Source organism: Struthio camelus, chromosome 1, assembly GCF_040807025.1.
Source record: "Struthio camelus isolate bStrCam1 chromosome 1, bStrCam1.hap1, whole genome shotgun sequence".
Classification (NCBI taxonomy): Eukaryota; Metazoa; Chordata; class Aves; order Struthioniformes; family Struthionidae; genus Struthio; species Struthio camelus.
The window spans coordinates 135314022-135334220 of NC_090942.1; the positions used below are offsets into that span (position 1 = coordinate 135314022).

Below are 20199 nucleotides of genomic sequence, written 5' to 3' on the forward strand. Positions count from 1 at the left end.
CTACCCTCTGTCAGCTGTCTAGTTTCATCAAATGTATGGGAATTTAATTATCTCTGAGACTTCTATCCTGGTGTCAAACTTGGCTGTGAGGTTATTTAACAGAATCAGCAGTTATTAGAGGGCAACTGATTGCGATTGCGGTTGCCAGAGATAACTAGATTTCCTAGGGAAATGAGATTTAAAATGATTTTCTTACAAAAAAAATTACGGGGAAACCAACTGTGGAAGTTGTCAAATTATTTTTATGTACAGGTCACTGTATCTCTGATTAAGGTTAACAACTTTTTTTACTATGTTAGATAGTTGTTTCCAACTGACCTTGAAAAGACTTTAAAGCAACGATATGTGGTTTCGGTATAAACATTAGTTTACACTGAACTGCAAAATGTTGTATAAAGTATAAACTTTTAATACTAAACTTTAGTATAAAATACTAAGAATTTTAAGGAGCAGTCTTTTTATTTTTATCTAAATTTTACTGTTCCGTAATATATTTGTTTGTTTGTTTTAATGGAATATTACAATCTGAAATGTGCTCAGGTAATTGCAATAAGTACATTGTGTGTTAAGCCCCAACCACAGTGCTTTAGTATTTATTATGTGAGGATGCCCATTGCTCTTTAGGTGGATGTTACAGTTCCGGTTTGCTCATATCATCGTTTTGGTGCTGTTAACGCTGTCAGTTGCTGCTGTGGTTAATGACTGCAACACTGGGATGTAGTACAATCAAACAAACAAGCAAACAAAGATGTAGTTCAGTAACAAACAGCCACGTTTGTATTGGGTGTTACCTTGGTTAGGTAACTACTTAGACTCTGTAATAATGGCTTGTGCAAATATAGGAAATGATTGATTGTGGTTTCAAAGTTCAAGTACATTTAATATGTTAACTGGGAACCAGAAGTGTTGATTAAGACTACTGATTAAGTGTTGAAAAGACACTTATCGCAATTATGTTTTGAGTTCTTATGAAACTAGTTTAATATTAATTTATAACCTGACTTGGATCATATAGCAGCTACTTTGGAAGAATTGCATAGCCATTGGAAGTCATCTTCATCATAATGTATAATTAAACTTTGCTCCTAATAGTTGTCTCACAGCTGTACTTGAATTTTTATTATACATTGTTTACATAGTAAGCGCCATGCTCTCTGGTTAGAGACTTAGTGCCTTGAAGACCTGCTTGCCTAATTGCACCTTTGTTTTTAACCTCTTGTTTGCTAATATTCACAGCTGTCACTCTACTCCTCTCCAGCTCGTGAGACTAAATATGTGGAAAATCCACAAACGCAATTGGAAGAAGGGGTTTCACATTTGCGGCATGTTATGGAGCCATACACAGCCTGGTGTCAGGTATAACGGTTTTGTGTAAAATGTGGTAGTGATTTGGTGATAAGGGTTGAGCCAGGGTTTTGTTTCTAGATACAGAATTAAAGCATTTCTGAACGGGAAGAAAAAGAATTGCTTTAAAAATACTCACAAAAGGGTTTGAAACTTTAGGTAGCATCAAAGTGTTTTTAGAAAAAATCATTATCTTTAAAAGTATTTTTCCAAAATTTAGCATGATTCAGCTCGTATTTACCCCCTCCTTATATAAAAACTATTATTTCTTTTCACTGTTTTGCTCAGCTAAAACCTTACTTTTTCACATTTTTGTATACCTCTAAAAGAATTTAAAAGTATTAATTAACTAGAGCTCAGAATTGCTCTCTGTAATAATCCTTAAGCTGTTATCTTCTATAAGGTAGTTACAGGGAAGTGGTTATCAGGGAAGGGAAGCGGGAAAGTAGATTGCTTGAGAGGTTGATGGTGAACTTCATAAACCAAGAATCAACTGCAGTAGCGTGAAGCGCTTTTGTCTGTACCAACAAATCTTAAGTTTTATTTATTTTGTTTTTTCCACAATAGGGAAAGCTTATTAAATTGTTTTTGGGTCTTGATTCAGGTTAGCTAGCTAGTGATGTTTATTCAATGTGTTTTAAGGTAACGTTACGTGTAAAGTAGAATTTATGTGCAGAATGGGTTACAAAGTTACTTGAAATGCATTCAGCAATCAAACTAAATGTTGGAAACTCTCACCTTTTTTTTTTTTTAAAATCTGTTCGACTACACGAACATTAATTACTTGAAGTCAAGGTAACCCTTTTGTAATAGGCTTTAAGACTGGCTAATAAAAGAACTCATGAAGAACTAGTGCTCAGGCCCACAGTTGATACTGGAATGGAATTTGGGCTGGGATGAAGTCCAAAAGTATGATCGTCAAAACCAGCACCTGAAAGGTGTGTTCTGTACAGTTTCTTGGCTGTCTATGGTTCTGCTTCTTTGCACGCTCGGAGCAGTTGTCAGTCGCACTCTTTTGTAGAAGCCTAAAGGTTTATAGTATCCCAAGACATGGGGTTCTGGTTTTGGTGCTGTCCTGTGACTCGGATAGGAAAGTGATTAAATTTACATTTTTGCATGCTCAAAGAGGATGCCATAAAATACCAGGTGGTGTGTTTTGGGACAACAATACTGAGTTGTCCTCACTGCAACTGTGACAAGGCACAACTGTTGAAAATAAATTAGTATTTGCTGATCTAGAATACCGAGGGGATGAACCTGACTCTGGCAGAGAGAAGATCCCTAATCACTACTCAGTGGCAAACCTGGCTTCCAGGCCTCATCCCAAAACCTTTTTATGTATTTTATTAGGTAGCATGTTTATACTAGTATGACCAGACCATTAAATACAGAAATAGTCTCTGGAGCATAGAGGAAAGGCAAGGTCTTTGTAATCTAGGTCTAGATTATTGTTACTAGGCTACAGAATTGTATGATTGCTTTCTGACTGAGTGAATGTTGACGCTTTTTAACTTTGTTGTGCTGGGGAGGGTATTGCATGAAGTACCTGATCAGGTGATCTTAGCTTTTAAAAATGTGCTTGCTCCTATTTTTTGAAAAGAACATGGTGGACCTGTATTTTTTTTTAAAGGAACGTTGTGGGCGTTGAGCTCTGAGCCTTCTAGATCATGAATACGAATCAGAAATACTTGTTCCCTGTAATCCCTACGTAAGTTCCTAAGCCTGAAAGGGCAAAAGGGCTGAGGCAAAGATGGCCCTGTCTGCTGGCCTGCTCTGGGTAACTTTACGTGTTTCTCTACTTCTTGTGCTGGCTGTTGTGAATCCTGTTCTTAGGCTGCAAACTACTCTTGCTGTTCTGTGTGAAAAGCCGAGATGTTGACCTCGGGGCTGTGGTTCCAGCCTAAAAGTTCTGTGTTGTGAAGCTAACCGGTACTGTTACAGTACCGACACCTCTCTGAGGAAATATCCAGGGCTACTCACAGTCTAGTGTTTCTAAAGTGCACATCAGCAGGGTATAGGCCTCAGTTTTGAATGTGAAAGGGGGATGATCTGCAGTACCACTAGACCTCTGGCCTCCTTAAGTGCCTGTGTTCTGTTTGGTCGCCGGTGGTAACTGTAACTGGCAGTGAAATTTGAGGAGAGACTAGTTACCTGGTTGGACTGATTGCAGGTAAGCCCTGTACAGTGCCTTACATCTCACTGGCCTGTTATTTTATTTGCCTTATTGTTGTCTGCCTGGTAGTCATTTGCGTAAGAAAGATGTGCTTTTCTGCTCACAGACAAGAGATCGTTTCCTCGTAGTGGTTCACTGACTCATTTTATGAAGTGGGCATGTAAACTTCATGGTTTTGGGGTCATCTTGCTTGCTTACCTGTAGTCAGAAACCATGGCTCCCCCCCCCCCGCCCCGCCCCAGCTCCTTTAAAAATAACATTTTAGGTGTCTGTCTCAGTTGTCTTTCAAATTAAAAGCATAACCCAGAATACTGAAAGTAGAACTGGCTACATCCATATACCCTTTTTACTTTTTCAAAATTACTTGCTTAATCCTAATAGAAAGTCAGTTCGAAACACAGATGTAGAAATAAGAGAGTTTTGTGTGAGCTCTGGTAGAAGATCAGACTTAGTCTCTGGGTCTTTAGACCCCTTTGCGTTGGCTTTTAATATGGCCAACACCACTTTGGTGTTATGTTCTATCTGTCACATGCTAACTTATTTTTCGTGGCCAACTTTTGCTAAGTCATTATTGTCAATAAGGAAATGAAAGTTCTTCTAAAGATACTGTCCCAGTGTACTATCCTAAACAAATGCTTTCACTTCCCGTAGATGTAGCTTAAGTGGTATCAAAATCATTCATCTAGATCACTCTGTTCTTTAACTTCAGGCCTATATGTTTAGGCATTTGTTCTCTAATTGACGGACAGGCTTGTACAGTCTGCCCAAAGAATAAACTATCTTTGCGTCATTAGCAAGGTTGCTCTTATTAAGATTTGTTGCTATTTTGATAAAAGGCAGTGGGTTTTGTTTCCCCTTTACGTTTCCTACTTACTGTCAGTCCAAAAAAAACCCTAGAGGTAATTCCTGGGGTTGCTGTAGTGCTGCTTCAGTTAGTTGTTTTGGACACTAGATGGGCATCTTTTTCCCAAATCCTCTAAAAAATGCTGTTGCATTAATCTGAGATGCTGTCTCTTGGAAAGGGGGATTTATCAGCTGGTGAAGTGAGTCATGTCCCTCTGACGTGCTAGAGACGAGTTCACTAGTTTTGTATTTTCTTCCTTTGTATTCTTAACTCAGAATTATTTGCAATACATACATATACCGAGAAATCTGAGATAATCCTGAATTTCAGCTACTTGTTGGTCAGAAACTCGGTGAAATACTGAAGTAGACCCTCTATATTTTGAGGTACTATATCTGATCTGTGTCCAAAGACTACCTTGAGAAAATGCTGTATGTTATGCAAAATGTAATGCTGAGCAAGCCTAAACCTGAGAGTAAAGAGGGGAAGTGGGAATAAAGGGAAGTAGTCTTGGTGAGCTGGGTAAAGTCAGAACTGCAAAATTGTTCCGTTTTCCTTAGTTTCTTGACTGGTTCTGTGTATTAGAATAAAACAATGCACACATTTATTTCCTAGTTTGACCCTGAATAGAAGAACTGCAACTATATTTTACAGACCCCCCCAAAAATGCATTATGGCTAAAATAACCAGGGATGGATTTATTTATTTAGGGACCTAAAAATCTTTTTCTTCTTCATCGGCTCCGTGACCATCTGGAAGATAATATTTTGCTTAATTGGCATCTACTTACTGTTCTTTTATTTTCTTTTCTTTAGGATCTTTATGCTAAAGCTATGCCCAAATTAGAAAAAGCTGTTGAGCGTGGTAGAGGTAAATCAGTTTCCAGTTTTCTTTATGAGCAATTTAAAATGCAGGATTGTACTATATGTTATATTAAAAGGGAATTCCATTCATTCTACATATAGCCTTTTATACATATAGTCTGTGTGCATTTCCTTTGTGGAACATCATGACACATAGTTAAAACCCGAGACCTGCATCTATGGCAACTAATGCCATTAAGAGTGATAGATGTGAAGAAAACGTCTCACAATTTATTCCCAGCCAAAACAAAGCCTAATGCAATAGTATTTGCTTGACCCAGCCCTGTGACAGAACCTTCCTGTGGTGTTTGTTATTTGTTGTTTCCATTGTTGGATATTATTCTTGCTAAGCTTAACTTTATCATTTTGGTTTACTTCCTTGGATCTCCTAAGTATTTTGAGTTCATTTAAAATAATTTCAGTTATTTTTGTTTTGCAAGCATCCTTTTATATTTTGGCTCCTCAAGACTGAGTATGGACGCTAACAGCTACCTCTTTAGAACTCATTTCAGATCCTGGGCCTTAATTATATTTTTGCTAAATTTAACAGTCTGTCTTTTGAACTTTCTGTATGGAAGGTTTTCCATAGTTTTTTATTCCCCCCATCAGACCTCCATCCTAGAGCATCCTTCGTTTCTGCTGTGTCTTTGTTTTGTTCTGTGGTTTGTTTTTCATAAGGTGTTTCACTGAAACTAATTCTTCTTAACATGTAAACATAAGAATCCATTTTGTAAAGGTTCTTATAACCAACTTGAAAAAGATATAATTGAGATGCAAAAGAGCAAAACGGAGCAGATGGCCCGGAAGTAAAGGCAAATTTTCTATGAAAATTGGTAAATACAATATGATGTTCAGTTTCATTCATGTGTCACTGGAGAAGATCTCAAAGGCTTTGAATTTTATGCCAGCAGTTCTAAAATGTGCATGATAGTTAAATGTGTTTTGATAACTCTTTATGTCTTGTAACAATTGCTAGCATGTATTGGTGGTTCCTTATCACAAAAACGCTTTCACATTACATTAACGCACTGTGTTCTGACTTCTTTTCAGAGGGCTGTGAATTTCTCCAAAATCCCCCTCCTGGATTTTATCCAAGGCTTGGTGTGATTGGCTTTGCTGGCATTGTTGGATTGTTTCTTGCTAGAGGTAAGTGGGGAGCCATTGAACTGGCTGTGTTATGATTTGGGGTAAATCACTTATGACGTTTTCTGGATCCTGATTTTTGACTATGAGACGTTACGTCTGACTTAACTGTTGCAAGTATGTTTCTGCAGTGCCCGTCTCATTATAAAGAAAATTCATGTAAAAGGTGCATAACATCCATTCGTTATTGTGTATGAATTTGCATGTTATTAGAATCTAGTCTTTGATCTTTTTCAGTTAGAGTTTATTGTGACAGAAGTAGGAAAGGATTTTTTTAGCCACAAAATCTTTTTAACTTCTTAAGTTCTTGATTACATATGTTACTGTTGATAAGTGGAGAAATAAATTATGGTAAAATAGAGAGGTTCCTAAACCCTAAACTATGATGCATGTACAATTTGTTGTATATTCAAGTCGCTTCAAAGTATTGTGTGTCCAGGTGCAGAACTGCTGCAGGTGGTAATATCCAGCAAAAATACTTGGGAATTCTGAGTATAGTATAAATACAAATGTATTTTGTGATGCTGAAATATGATACAGCTAATTTCATCACAGTAGTTGGAGAAATAGTAATATGTTTATGCTTTGGCAGAAATTTGTATTTTAAAGAATGTTAATTATGGAAATGTACTTTGTGTTTGTAGCGATACATTCTTAATACAGTGAAATACACAAGAAGAAAAGTTATAGAAGTTAAATACTAGCGAGGACTTGCTTTGGATAAAAATACACCTGAATGGACTTCATATATGTTGAACAAACTGGAAATGTGTGCTTGGCTATTTACAAATGGCAAACGTTCTGTGAATGCACCATCTCCTTCCAGCCCTCAAAATTAATTTTCCAAAGATGGTGAAAAACAGTGCAATTTTTTTTTCCCTAGCATGTATATTTAAATAAACATCAAGGTCTCCATCTCCCGTTTGAAATTCTTTCTCTTTGAGTTACTTCTTCTTGAGTTGTTACATGATTGTGAATGAGATTACTTTCCAGCCTTTGTGATTGTGGCAAAGTAATGGAAAAAAGAAAAGGAGTCTCAGGGCTGGAGATGAAAGATAAGAGGATCCTAAGTTTAATACAAATAAATCCTTTGTAACATGACTATCTAATTTATGAGTCTTTTGGGATTGGAGCCATAATTTATTAATTTTATCTGATTATCATTGACAGTACTGGAGAAAATAACTGGACTGTTATTTCCAGAGAGTATTCCAGCTGCAGTAGGAAGTTCACCTTAATTTTGATGTTGCAGAATGTTAGAACCAAAGTTCCTCCTTTTTTGAGACGGGGCCGGGGTGGGGTATATTGTTTTTTCGTTTTACTGGAAAAATTGCCCTCTTGGGAGGTACAGATAAATAATTGCTTCCAGGTTCTAACCATAGCATGTGAAGATACTACTGCTCCACTGGGTGGAAAGTATTGTATTCAGACTTGAGTCATGTGAATATTTGGTAGTCATCCAGCTTGGTTTAAAATGCTATTGAAAGTAATTTGTTTTAACCTGGTTGATTTAGAGTGGAACAGATTAGGGGGTATTCCTAAGCTCCCCTCTGATGGGTATCTCCAGCAGGCTGCTGGAAGGCAGTACTGTCTTCAACTTTTAAATTTATTCCTAAAGTGACACTACAGTCATGCTCTGATATACTATCACTAAGGAGGATAAAGTGTAATTTATCTGGTTGTAAAGATGCAATGAAACTCGCCTTTTCTGTGCTTCCTTATAGCTAATTGGTACCAAGTTCCCTCTTGATGAAAATGGCAACATCGCTTTATGGAAGTCTCTCTTGTCTACCATCAGTAATTTCTCATCTCATCACGAGAATATATTTGTGGAAGCACTAAATACTTCTAATATGCCTTTCCTCTTCAAAATTAAGAAGCTGTGGCCAGCTGTGATGAGGGTTGTTTTTTTTTTTTTTTTTAGGCAGTTAAAGTTTGACACTCGTATCATTGAATAGAGATTTGGTTGAAATTGATTAACATATTCATAACTTATTTGGTGATTAAGCAATGGGCAGATAGCATAATCTTAAGAACTTTATTCTACTTGAAAAGTACTTTCAAATTCTTTGCAAATTGCTGCACTAGATAACTTATTCATAAGAGCAGCTGTAGAAGAATCAGTATTTGTGAGTGACAGTAACTATTATAAAGTCTTCTCTTTGTTATGGAACTTCTCTTGCTTCTGCTTGATTTCTTAGAAGAATAACAACCTAACCTTTCTTTGACTGAGTTTTTCCTTTTAGTTTAGAAAACACTATCAGTTGATGTAGTTCCCTTCAATATTTCTTAACTATAACTTCATTATTCAGTGCTGAATTAACTTTTGTTACCACAGCAAATCTAATGGTAAGGTAATTTTCAGTATGGAAAGATGCTAATAAAGATATTATCTCAGGTAAAAAAAACTATTGCTCAGTTCAATCGTGTTTCTTAAGAAACCACTAGGCCTAAACAGAAAATATGCTAAACTGTATTTAGTAAAATTGTGTTGATTTTAAATGAGAGTTGAGTAGGGCCATTCACCTCTCTCAGCTAACGTATACTCTATGTGTTTTCTGTTGCGAAACAGGTTCAAAAATAAAGAAGGTGGTGTATCCTATAGGTTTCATGGGAATTGGTGCCTCCCTGTATTATCCACAGCAAGCAGTTGCTATTGCAAAGGTCAGTGGTGATGATCTTTGGAGAAGTGTCTTTTACTTTGACGATTATTTTTTCATGCCTTGAAACTAACTGATAATCCATTTTTATAATAGTCCTGTCTGCGTGCTTGGCACTTAACAAAATAACATTGATAGTTATTTTGTCAAAGGACGTGCAGTCTAAACAATGCCAGTCAGATGTCCCATTTCTTTTAGTGGCTTAGTTTTGCTTCTGAGGCCCTCAGAAGAGTCTTCAGTTTGGGGAACATTATCTCTTTTCTGAATCTCTGAACTCCAATAATTATAAACTAACATAAACATGATTAGTAAGTACAGTTTATCTGTTCAGTTACGTTACTAAGGAAGCCTGAAATATCTTGACAGCATAGGAAAACAGGGTTTTGAGGGGGGGGAAAAGTTTTAAAAAAAAAAAAAGAGAGAGAGAGAGAGAGATTCTATGGAGAAATCATAGGAACAGCATTTTGAGGTAAACATTTCTAAATTAGGTTTTCTGCCTTTTGTTTTAAGAAAGATAGTATACACATTCTGGAATGGATTAACAGTTCAGCTGCTCATTGGACGCCTTTCCACTTCATGCATTTATTGTTTCACAGACATATAAGAAATATAACTTACAGTTGCTTAAGTGCATTTCCTGTGAAAGAACTACAGGACCAGGCAGTTGCTTAGGGTCCATACTGATCTCAGTTCATATGTCTTGCTGTCCACTCATTCTTAATGTTACTGGCAAATTACTCATTTGTCCACCAAATTCTTCTTCAGATTCAGTACTTAACCACTGACAGTGCGCATATTTTAGTGCATCAGAAATACTCTGTAATTTGGGCTTTGGTAAATGGGCTATCCAGTTATAGACCAGTTGCACTTGTGTGTGCGCTATTACTCAGTATGATACTGAGATGTCAGGATGAAAATATACAGTGTTCTCAAGAACACGTGATGTTATTGAAAACCGAGTGGTTATTGACTTGGGGAGAGTCAAAAAGTCTGTGTTTGAACTTGGCCTGTGTGGTGATACCTTGATCTTGGCTGGGATCTTTTCAAGGCTTCCAACGTTCGTATACTCTAAATACAAATAATTATGTTGACTATCTTCAGGGAGTGAAAACTATGCAAGTGACAGGAAAAAGCATCAACGTTTAAGAAGCTTAAGACTTTTCTGTAGATGAATTGAAACTCTAGCTGTCTTCTGAACAATAAAGGAGGAAGTGATTGAATGGTGTTCAAAGTGATGTTACATTTTTTTTTTTTTTAAAAGAAACTCAGTTTAGCATTAACTATGGATTTGCTACTAATAGCTTCACAAAACCTTGTTTATTTTACCAGAACTTTGAAGTGCATGCTTGCACTTTGATTAATTCACAGTTCTTAGTTTGACTGTAACAAAAGATTTGATACGAGGCACTGAGCCTGAAACTTGATTGGGATAGGTTTAGCGTTGTTGACTTGGTCAGGGCACTAGATCTAAGAGTTGGGAAGCTTCTGTGGAGAGTGATGTCCTGAGTGTTATTTTGGTCCCTCTATTCTCTCTCTTGCCCCTTTTTTTCCTTAAAAAAGCAAAAGCTTAAGCATATCAAGATTACTGTTTGTTATTTTTTACGCTTTTAATCGGTAATTAGAAGCATTTTCTTCTGTAGTAGTTATTTTGAAATGTTTCATACGCATTTCAGAAGTTCCTGTAAGCCTAAAAAGAGATGCTTGCAGTACAGAGCTCATAAGCTGTGTTGATAGAACAGTATAGGAACAGTATAGGAATATTTTGGAATGTAAGTTTTGTATTTGTTTTTTATACATTGTTCTTTTTTCTTCCACGTTTGAGTACTTCATCACTACATTTCCATTTGCAATGATATAATGCCCTTCATTTCGTAAAGTTTGGATTTGGCCGTGCTTTAAAAGAGCATAAAGTATTTTTTTCCTTACTACTCTTATTAATGACTTTCTGTTGCAGAGTTGGAAATAAACTCAGCAAAACGTATTTGCAGTTGAGGTACAATGCTGGAGGCATCTGCCTGGGAGAATTTTTTTTTTTTTTCCTTTAACTAAAATGTATGACTTGCTAACTAAAGTTACAACAGCAGAGCTCGCCATTGCTCTTATGTTGTTTTCAGACATTGATTCTCTAACTAGAGAGCAAAGAAATCCTCTCTTCCCCCTCCCCACCCTGCCACTGGTAGTCATTTTAATAGAGCACAAATTTATAAGGGATTTATAGCTGCACTGCTAGTATCAATTTCATTTGTATAAGTTTAAGCAAATGATCAGGCCATATATTTGGTAAGGAAACGTGATTTAATAACAATATTATTTATTTTTATTTTGTTCTGGTGGAACTTTTAACTAGTGTTTTGAAACTGTATTGCTTTCCAGCTCATCATAATGCATTTCAAAAGGTTTTATATTAACTGTAGCTTCTCCTCTGTGTGGAAAAACTTTCCATTATTAAATTATTTAAATCAATCTCTTTATCTTTAGGAGAGTTGTCAGTCTTCTTTTTTTTTTCGTTTTTGTTTATTGGTAGTAGCACTTCTCAAATTTCCTAAAACAGCATGTGTTTTATGCTTATTTTCTTCTTGGAAGGAAGAAAAAGCATCCTAATGCATAAGTTTATTTCCTTGACAACAAACTAAATAGGTTATTTTTTACCTTTATGTCTTTCCTTGTCCAGTTCAGCGCAGTGCATAATGCACGAGCAGCTGTACTAGCGCAATCGAGAGCTTGACGTGCTTGCAGGAACGAGGGGTTGAAAAGAGGGAGTTGGGGTCGTGTAGCCCACCTCTGCCAGAGAATGCAATGCTCGTGAAATTGTACTCCGACTGCTTTGCTAGAGATAGCAATATAAATGCAGAAAAGCTAGCAGATCCTCCAGTTTAGTTTCTCAGCATGCAATGTTGATAAAAGAATTGTAAACCATAATTCTGCTTGATAATCTTCACATACAGCGTACAGAAGAGTTGATATTATAAGCTTAGCCTTGTGCCCAGTTGAAAGATGGAAGCTTGTTTACGTGCAGATTAAGCCATAGGAGTTGCTGATGCTTCCGACTGTGCTTGGTATGGGTATTTGTGGCCCAGGGTCACTTTCAAGCTATTTCAGGATCCCTATTGACAGCCACTCAGTGTGACTTTTGAACTTGTTGAACTATGTATGAACTTGTTTTGAACTTGAACGTTTGAACTATGTTCAATTGTTAGCATACAAACTCACTTACAGTGTTGTGTTGAACACAGGACATAGTTTAGCATACTGTAACAGATAAATTGGAAATTGTTATTTTCCAAAAATTAAGAATTCCCGATTACTGCATGGAAGAACTTGCCTCTTTTCAAATGAACTCTTCGTGTGAGCGTTCAAATGAGCACTTTGAACAATGGGAATGAACTGTTTGTATTATTATTGTTCCCCTTACTTTGCCTGGCGGGAGCTGCCACTGCTGAGAATAGGATCAATACTCTTAAACTGCTCCATGAAAAAAAGAGAGAGGTATAAAATACAAGACTATTTCTAACACATGGCTCTGCTGTTGTGCTCGTTAGAGGATGCAGGTGTTCCTGTTGATCCTGAAACATGCAGTTTGCAGGTTTGGTGCTGCCTTTCTCAGCCCGCAGGAACTGTGAAACCTGTGTGTGGGGCCTACCTTTTAGGAAGCGTGCACCGCAGTGAAGCATTGGTTGACTGTGATAGACTAAACTATCCGGATTGTTGTATTTGGCTACTTTACTCCAGCGACCTAAATGACCAGTTTTTCATTTAGTGCGATCCGTAATTCATTTGATCATATGGCTCCAATAATAGAGCATTTTTAAGATTGCACTTTTAGGCATTTAAAAGCATCTTTAAGTACTTTTAATAGAGTATTTCTAAGTAGGAACAAGAAACAGCTCGTGGGTAGTAGCTGTTTCTCATTTTTTTTGTTGGTAGCTGTGTTCTCAGTGCTGTTGCAGACAAAAACCCTGGATTTGTTTTCGTTTGTTTGCTGTGGTTATTTTTCAGGCTTGATAGGTTGGTATGTCTTGTACTGTTGATTGTAAAATCTTTCCAGGTGAGCTACAGGCTCCTCTGACTTTTAGAGATGGTGTGTTGAAATACTTGAGAGTGAACACTCCAGATTTGAACCAAGAAAGTAAATGTTTATACCTGTAATGCTTGAGAGAGTTTGGAGATTTAACACATTCACTGCCAGAACTATTGGTGTGTTTTTTTCTTTTATGACCTTTGTCACCTTCAAATATAGAGAAAACTCAGTACCTCAGACCAGCTTGTTTAAAATGTAACTGTGTAATTGTCAAATGTGGTGATAAATATGCTAATTTTTTATATTTAAAACAGCCTACATCCTGGATTTATTTGTGGCTTAGAAATATAGTTGCTGTTTTGGGTTATGTGTGTATGTGTTTGGGTTTTTTTAGCAGTTGTTAATGTATTCATTATTAAATAGTCTCTTCCGCAAGGTGTGTGCAGATTCGTGGCTGACTGTTGAGATCATGCCGTTTTCTGTATGAAACGGTAAACCTGGATTTAGTAATAAGGGGTTTGTTGTTGAAAAGTTGGTGTCGAGTACCTTGCATGGCGAGTTTGATCTTAGTGTAGCAGTAAAAGATCACACTGATGCATTCAAGACCCAAAGGCTTTATGCAGCAAAGATTTTGTTAGAAACTTGCAGATTTGTGGACTTACATTTCTTGTTGTATGAACTTAAATGGAAATCCAACCGCTACCTGAAAAGAACTCTCTGATCTTGAACGTGCTGCAAAACAGCTGTCCCTGCTGCAGTCTGTGTATGGCCAGTTTGGTATTTGCACTCTTCCTAAAATCTAATGCAGCACTAAAAAAAAAAAAAAAAAAAAATAGTACAAGGCTGGAGGTCTCGGTCTGGTTCAAAAACTCACTGTGCTAGTTGCAACACAAAGGTGGTCACAGGCTCTCTGCCCAGAGGTGCATCCGTTACCTTCTGCTGTGCAACTGGTGTAGTCCCTTGTGTTCAGGCAAACAAACGGAAGTGGTTCGTCGCAGGATGTGTATCCAGCTGCAAAACTCCTTGATACAGGATGTTGTGGATGCTAAAACTTAGCAGAGGTTCAAGGGGAGGCTGGACAAATTCATATGAGAGAGATGCGTTGGGAGTTGTTACACACAGAAGTCACCTCTGACTCGGGAAACCTCTGAGCAGAAAGTTGTTGGAGACTGGAAGAAACTTATGAGAAAGTGTCATTTATGCTTGCCCCGTTCTTATAGTCTTCCTTGGTTTTTCAGTTTTGCCTGTTGTTGGAGAACAGGGTGATGCCTTCTCATTTCTTGATTTCATATGTTTTTATTTAGTTTAGTAGCTGTCTAGTTAGGCAAATTGTCCGTTTTTGCCGTTGCTAGAAAACCAATATTGATATGAAAGTGAGTACTGACCTGAGTCTGGAGTTGCAAAAAACCTAATGCTCTTGAGTTTTAAAGAATACTATGAATTTTACAATTCCATATCATGTAGGGGACAGGAAGATATTGTCTGATATTAGGCAGCTGGATTTACCCTGTCATAAAGCTACCTTTTGGGGTCATATAATAAAAACTGTGTCTTTCCTACCTCTGTTGTGTTTTAGTAGTTAACTGCTAGTTATTCATTACAGCCACTTACCGGCAGATCAGATCTTGCTTCTAAATAGCAAACAAACAAAGGAGTACCCTTATTGTTCTGTCAAAGCAGTGAAAATGTAAAATTGCAAAATAGTAACAAAATTTCTAAAAGGTAGTAAGGTCAAATTAAGAAAAAAATTTTGGATCTACAGAAGGAAGGGTACTAAGATTATAAAATCCAAAATTATTTCCATGCAGCATCCTCTATTCACCCATTTTATACAAACATACTTCTTTGAACATTTTTTTAGCAGGTTGCTAAAGCAGGTGGCTTTTCTGCTCCTCTGTGTGACATTTTTGTTTTCTTTCAAGATGCTTGCTAATGCTGTACACCCTAAGCTTGAACAGCATGTATGTGTCCCTAAAACATCCCTGTTACAGGTCTTAAGTTTTGAAATCTCTTCCACTTCAACTAAAAGCAAGATAATCTTTCTCAGATGCTTAATAAATTCATACTTTCTAATATCTTTTGTTTCAAAGGTTGCTGGTACACAGCTGTATGATTGGAGTCTGCAGGGATATATTGCTGTAGAATCTCTCTGGAAGGATAATCCTAAAAAGAAGAAATCTGGGAAAAAAAGTGATAAGGTAAGAAATGGGAGGGGCTTGACTCTGAATTACAAAAAAAATGCATAGACACCCACTGCATATTCAGGTAAAGTATATCTACTTTAAATAATACATTTTTACTCTGAGCTTTTTTTCTCTGAATACAAAGATTTGATACTGTCTTTCTAACCTCTGGAAAAATATTAAGCTTATCCCATTTTAAACTTTCAGAAATACTGTTTGGAAGTTTTATTTAGTAGTTGTTCAATGTGTAATCTACTGAGTATTCAATAAAAAAGTTAGGAGTATTTTGTCTTAAATGTTACAGATCGAGACTTATAGTCCTGATTATTTAAAAAAAATTAAAAACAAATGCTAATTAAATTTGACAAATTCCTTCTTAAAAATCCAAAATGGCATTGTTTTTTCATTATATGTATCTTGCCTTTTAAAGAGGTAAAATAGAATCTAGTTTCCAATTTGTTCCCCTTGTGCTTTCCTTTTTTTTTTTTTTTTTTTCCTTGGTGAGCGTTCAGGAACGTTTGCTGGAGAATAATGATGCCGTTATGTACTGCTCTGTTAAACGTTACCATCTAGTCATAAGAATTAGCACTTTATAGGAATATGCAGCTCTCAGGAATTTAGAGTCATGGATGATAAGCTGTATGGTTTCATATTTACAGCCCTCTTTTAGAAAAATTTGATTTAATTAGTTCTCATCCAGAAGAGTGCCAATTAAAAAAAAAAAAGGTTATTTGAGCCGTCTTCGAACCTATGTCCTGGGGAAGTACCAAAGGCAGTCATTGCTGAAAGTGCTGCCTTCTAAATGTGATTGTTAAACGCTTCTCTCGAGAGCTAGGCTGTTGTGTGAGGGGCTAAAGTAACGTTCAGATAGCCGGTTTCTTTGTTTGAATAACATTCACTTTTATTTTCTGTTCTGCAAGTCACTTTTCATTTGTAGCTCGCTTTACCATTTTGTGTTATGCTAAGCAGATTGCTTTTTTGCCTTGGAAATGCCTGCAGTTAATGATAGAGCAAGGTGCTAACAGAGTAGTTTTGTATTACAGATTTTGGCAAGCATTGGCATTTCTTCAAAAACAGAATTTCTGAATTAACGCTGCTAATACAACTAAGTAAATGTCTGCATGCTTATTTTTAGTTTCAGAACAGAGTAGTTTTCCCTGTTTCCCTTGCAGAGCATCAGTGATACAGTACAGCTGCTTCGGGTGCAATTTATTCTTCAGGGAATTGAAGCATTTTCTCTAGCTCTCCTAAGGCCTACTTCTATAAAATACCTCCATTTGGGGGCGTGTGTGCCTTTAGTTACTCTGAATCTCAATAGCTCAACAAGTGTGCTCTTCCATAGTTGATTTATAGTCAGCAGAGTAGTAGTGCTCTATTTAAGTCTTATCATTCAGTGTACGTGAATGAATTCATCCTTGGTTTTGAGGTAATATTTGTAGTAGCATCTGAAGTGTACTTGTTTATACATTTCTCTGTGCTGGAGCAGTATATATTAACACAAATATTTTATTTATATATGTATTAATATAACTCTTTGAGATTAATCCTTGTGAAGAAGTTAAACATGTGGAGGCTAAAGAATACCTAGCAAAAAAAGAAAAGTGTCCTCCGTTTTCAAGAGAGATTCAAGTATGTACTCACAAAGTCCACTCTTGGAAGAGTCCTTGAGGTGAAGGGCTTCAGGACCAAAGTGAAAGTGAAATCAACAGCTCAAAGAATAACAGAAATGAACAGAAAGCCAAAGGCCAAAGTGGCGTTACTCCACAGGAGAGGGAGAAAAAAAAAAGAGTGCGGTGGGAGGAATGGGTAGAAGAAAGACTTTGTTAATGTTTTGCGCTAAACGGAGATTTTTACCTGTAGTTTGAGTTGGTCGACTGTCATACGCAACAGTAGGGAATTGCAGAGTTGGGCAGAGCTATGATTGTTTATTTCTCTAAAATGCTAGATGTCCAAGAGAGCAGTACACCATTGTGCTAGGGCAAATATTCATAAATCTTCATGCCTCAAAAGAAAAAAAAGAAAATTGGAAATGAGATTCCATTCTGCATCTTCAGATGCATTTTGCATTCTGCAAAATGCTGCCAGTTTCAGAATTAGTGCAATGTGATTGATAAATGATATTAGTTGGAGATTAGCATTGGCTTGTAAAATGTGAACTGTTTTTATGAATCATTACATTATATTATATTTTGGTCAAAATTTATAACCTACTTCAAACTTCTTGAGTTAATTATCTTAATGGTGTTTTGTTTTGTTTATCTACTAGACTTTTCCATTACTCCTCAGAATTAAGCTGTCTTTGTAATTGTACCACTCTGATGTAGATAAGCAAATTAACTGCTGCAAAAGATATGTAGGTGGCTTAGAGAAGCAGAGTGTAAGACACCAAGGAATTGGTTAGAGCTTGATAGCTTATGATTGATTAAATGTGGGTGGGTGGGAGAGCCTGTAAGGTCAAACCATTGTTAGGAATTTTTTTTAACGGCTACTTAAAGAAGTAAAAGTTCAGATGTGTACCTTTAAAGCTTCTGTTGTTTTGAATTTATTTCTGGACTCATTGAATCTTTCATTCTTGATTTCTAAGCAGCTGTGCTTGTTGTGTTGATTTAAAAACTGTTGCCTTAACAGAAGACTGCTGCCCCTCTCCTATTTTACAGATTAGTTCTTTAAAGTAGCATGCCAAAACTAACAGGTGATTTGAAAATAACTTTGAACCAGAAGAAAGTTTTAATGTTTCACTGCGGATCTTCTGGTTGACCCTTAGCTAAGAACTTGTAGCAGTTCCTACTAACCTGACAATGCAGTATGGCCTTAACAGTGATATTCTGGGTTATTGGGAACCAGAAGTCCTATCTGACCAGAAGGAGGTATTTGCTGCATGGATGTCTAAGGAATAAGGGACATAGCCACTGAGAAAGCACATGTTTTGGGGATGCAGTTTCACTTGGATAGGCCACAGGTATGGGATCTAGTTCCCTAGGTAGGTCTAGGTGTGGGACCATACAAGCTGGGTTGAAGAAACGCTCACACATCCTATTGGTTGCCAGGTCTTAACAAAAATGGGCATCGGTTGAATGTTGGTGGAGACTTTCATTAGTGGATACTCGTTCTGTATTGGGCCTGGGGTGCTTCAGTAGAAAAAACCTGTATAACTCTGAATAAATAAAGGTTGGTTAGTTAATTGTACTGTACCTTTCCTAAAACCGGAACTGTCAAAAAATCGCAAAAAAATATAGGCAACATTGAAATATTTCAGAAACACACACTGACAGTATCAATAAAAATTAGCGGAGCTTTTGTTTTATTATGTGTCCTAGCCTTTCAAAAGGAAACACATGGTTGTTATTGGAAGCCAAAAACTCTGAAGCTTTCATCTTTTAATAAGATTTATTCAGGCACTTGCTACCTCAGCAGAAAACCAAGCCACACAGAAAATTGCGGAGACCACTAAGTAAACACACTTCTTTCTCTTCCTCCTTGCAGAATCTTTAAATTGCACCCCTTAGTTGCCAAAATATAAGTTATTTGCACAAAAGAGTGAAATACCCTTGAACAGTTTCCTCCTGAAGTCCGTCTAATTGATCAGATATACTGGTAGTGTTGACTATTGCCAGTTAACTTGATGAATTTGGCAAGATACATAAATCTCATACCGAAATGAAGTACTAAACACTTCAGATGAAATTACCTGCATTTCAGATGTTCAAAGTTCTCTAAACACTTGAGTATACAGCCTCATTGCTTTTTTGGTGCTCAGGAGTTGTTAAAGAGAGGATGTTGTCTCTCTGACTTAAAATTTAGAGAAGCTGAACAGGAGTTGTAAGCAGTCACATGCTTTCAAAGTCACTAGAATGTGGCCTGAGAAGTATTTCTAATGGGGGGGGGGGAAGGGAAGTAGGCTCTCAAATTTACTTTTGTCCACCTTGGTGAACTAGTATAAAGCATACAGGTGAAAAGTTTGGTTTTTAAAGATAGTGTAGTGACGTTCTAGCAGGATGTGGTCAGCCACACTTGATAATGAGAACCTCTGCCTTTTTTGGTATCTAAAAGCACAGGTGTGACTCTAACATGAGATGAGGGGTGAAGTCTACCCTAAAAAAACGTTCTCGGTCCATCTCTAATGATCTGTGCTTCTACTAGCACAAAAAGTGCTTTTTGTTTGTCCTGCTGATTAGATTCACGAAATCAGTATAAACCATTCCAGCTAAAAAATTTTTGGCAGTAAGGTAAGCTGCATAAAAATAGAGCTTCTGCTGATACAGAAATGTCAAGGAAGAAAAATAAATACTTCTAACTATCATGTACCCAAACTGGCGAAGCATTCTGGCATGGATTCTAGGACTTCTGGTTTAATTTGACAGCCCAGTGAGAGAGTTGTGGTTTTTTGTGTATTCTGTCCTTATTGTAATGCCTTATTATAGGCAGCTAGCTTCCACAACTAGTGAAGGAGGCAAATACAAATGTTATTCTTGAGTTTTAGCAGATGTAACCCATTTCAGGAAACCATGCCAGAGTGAAAGATGTTACTGTGTGTTTTTGTTTTTGTGACATTCAGTCTAGCGTTTTTCTGTTGCTACACAAAGGATTCATGCAAAGATCCAAACATTATATGGGTGGCTCTTCTTGGCTTGTGTTAATTTGTGTTATTGCTCGTAATATGTTTGATAGTCATAGGCATCACAGCTGTGCATAACTTGATGTTTGTGCTGGAATATGTCATTTAAATAAACATGGTATGTTAATTTTTCGAAGGTTTTGTGAAGCAAAAAGCTATGCCAAATTGAGGTCATGTCAACTGAAATCACAATTTTGCCCAAAGAGATGAATTTCAGAACCTTCTGCTGTAACAGTTGAAACACTATGACTGGAGGCCCTCTCCAGAGAAAGTCAGCCTGGCAGTTTTGAGTATGCTATTTACAGTATAGCATTTTGGTACCCTGAGGCTGGCTTGCTGAAGGGAGTTGTCAAGAT

The 20199-nt window shown here is 36.9% G+C and overlaps 1 protein-coding gene across 15 annotated transcripts in view; it reads left to right on the plus strand.

The window, feature by feature from the left end:
* The window catches only part of APOO (apolipoprotein O), a 44302-nt gene that overhangs the window by 6571 nt on the left and 17532 nt on the right, over window positions 1–20199 (plus strand). For all 15 annotated transcript variants that reach the window (XR_011136054.1, XR_011136040.1, XM_068917687.1 and 12 more), the window contains 5 exons: window positions 1237–1356; window positions 5177–5231; window positions 6275–6370; window positions 8940–9031; window positions 15136–15243. Coding sequence is in view for 13 of the 15 variants with exons in the window: in XM_068917687.1 (XP_068773788.1) it covers window positions 1237–1356; window positions 5177–5231; window positions 6275–6370; window positions 8940–9031; window positions 15136–15243 (471 nt within the window). In the remaining 2 variants the exon portion in view is untranslated. The remainder of the gene's footprint in view (window positions 1–1236; window positions 1357–5176; window positions 5232–6274; window positions 6371–8939; window positions 9032–15135; window positions 15244–20199) is intronic.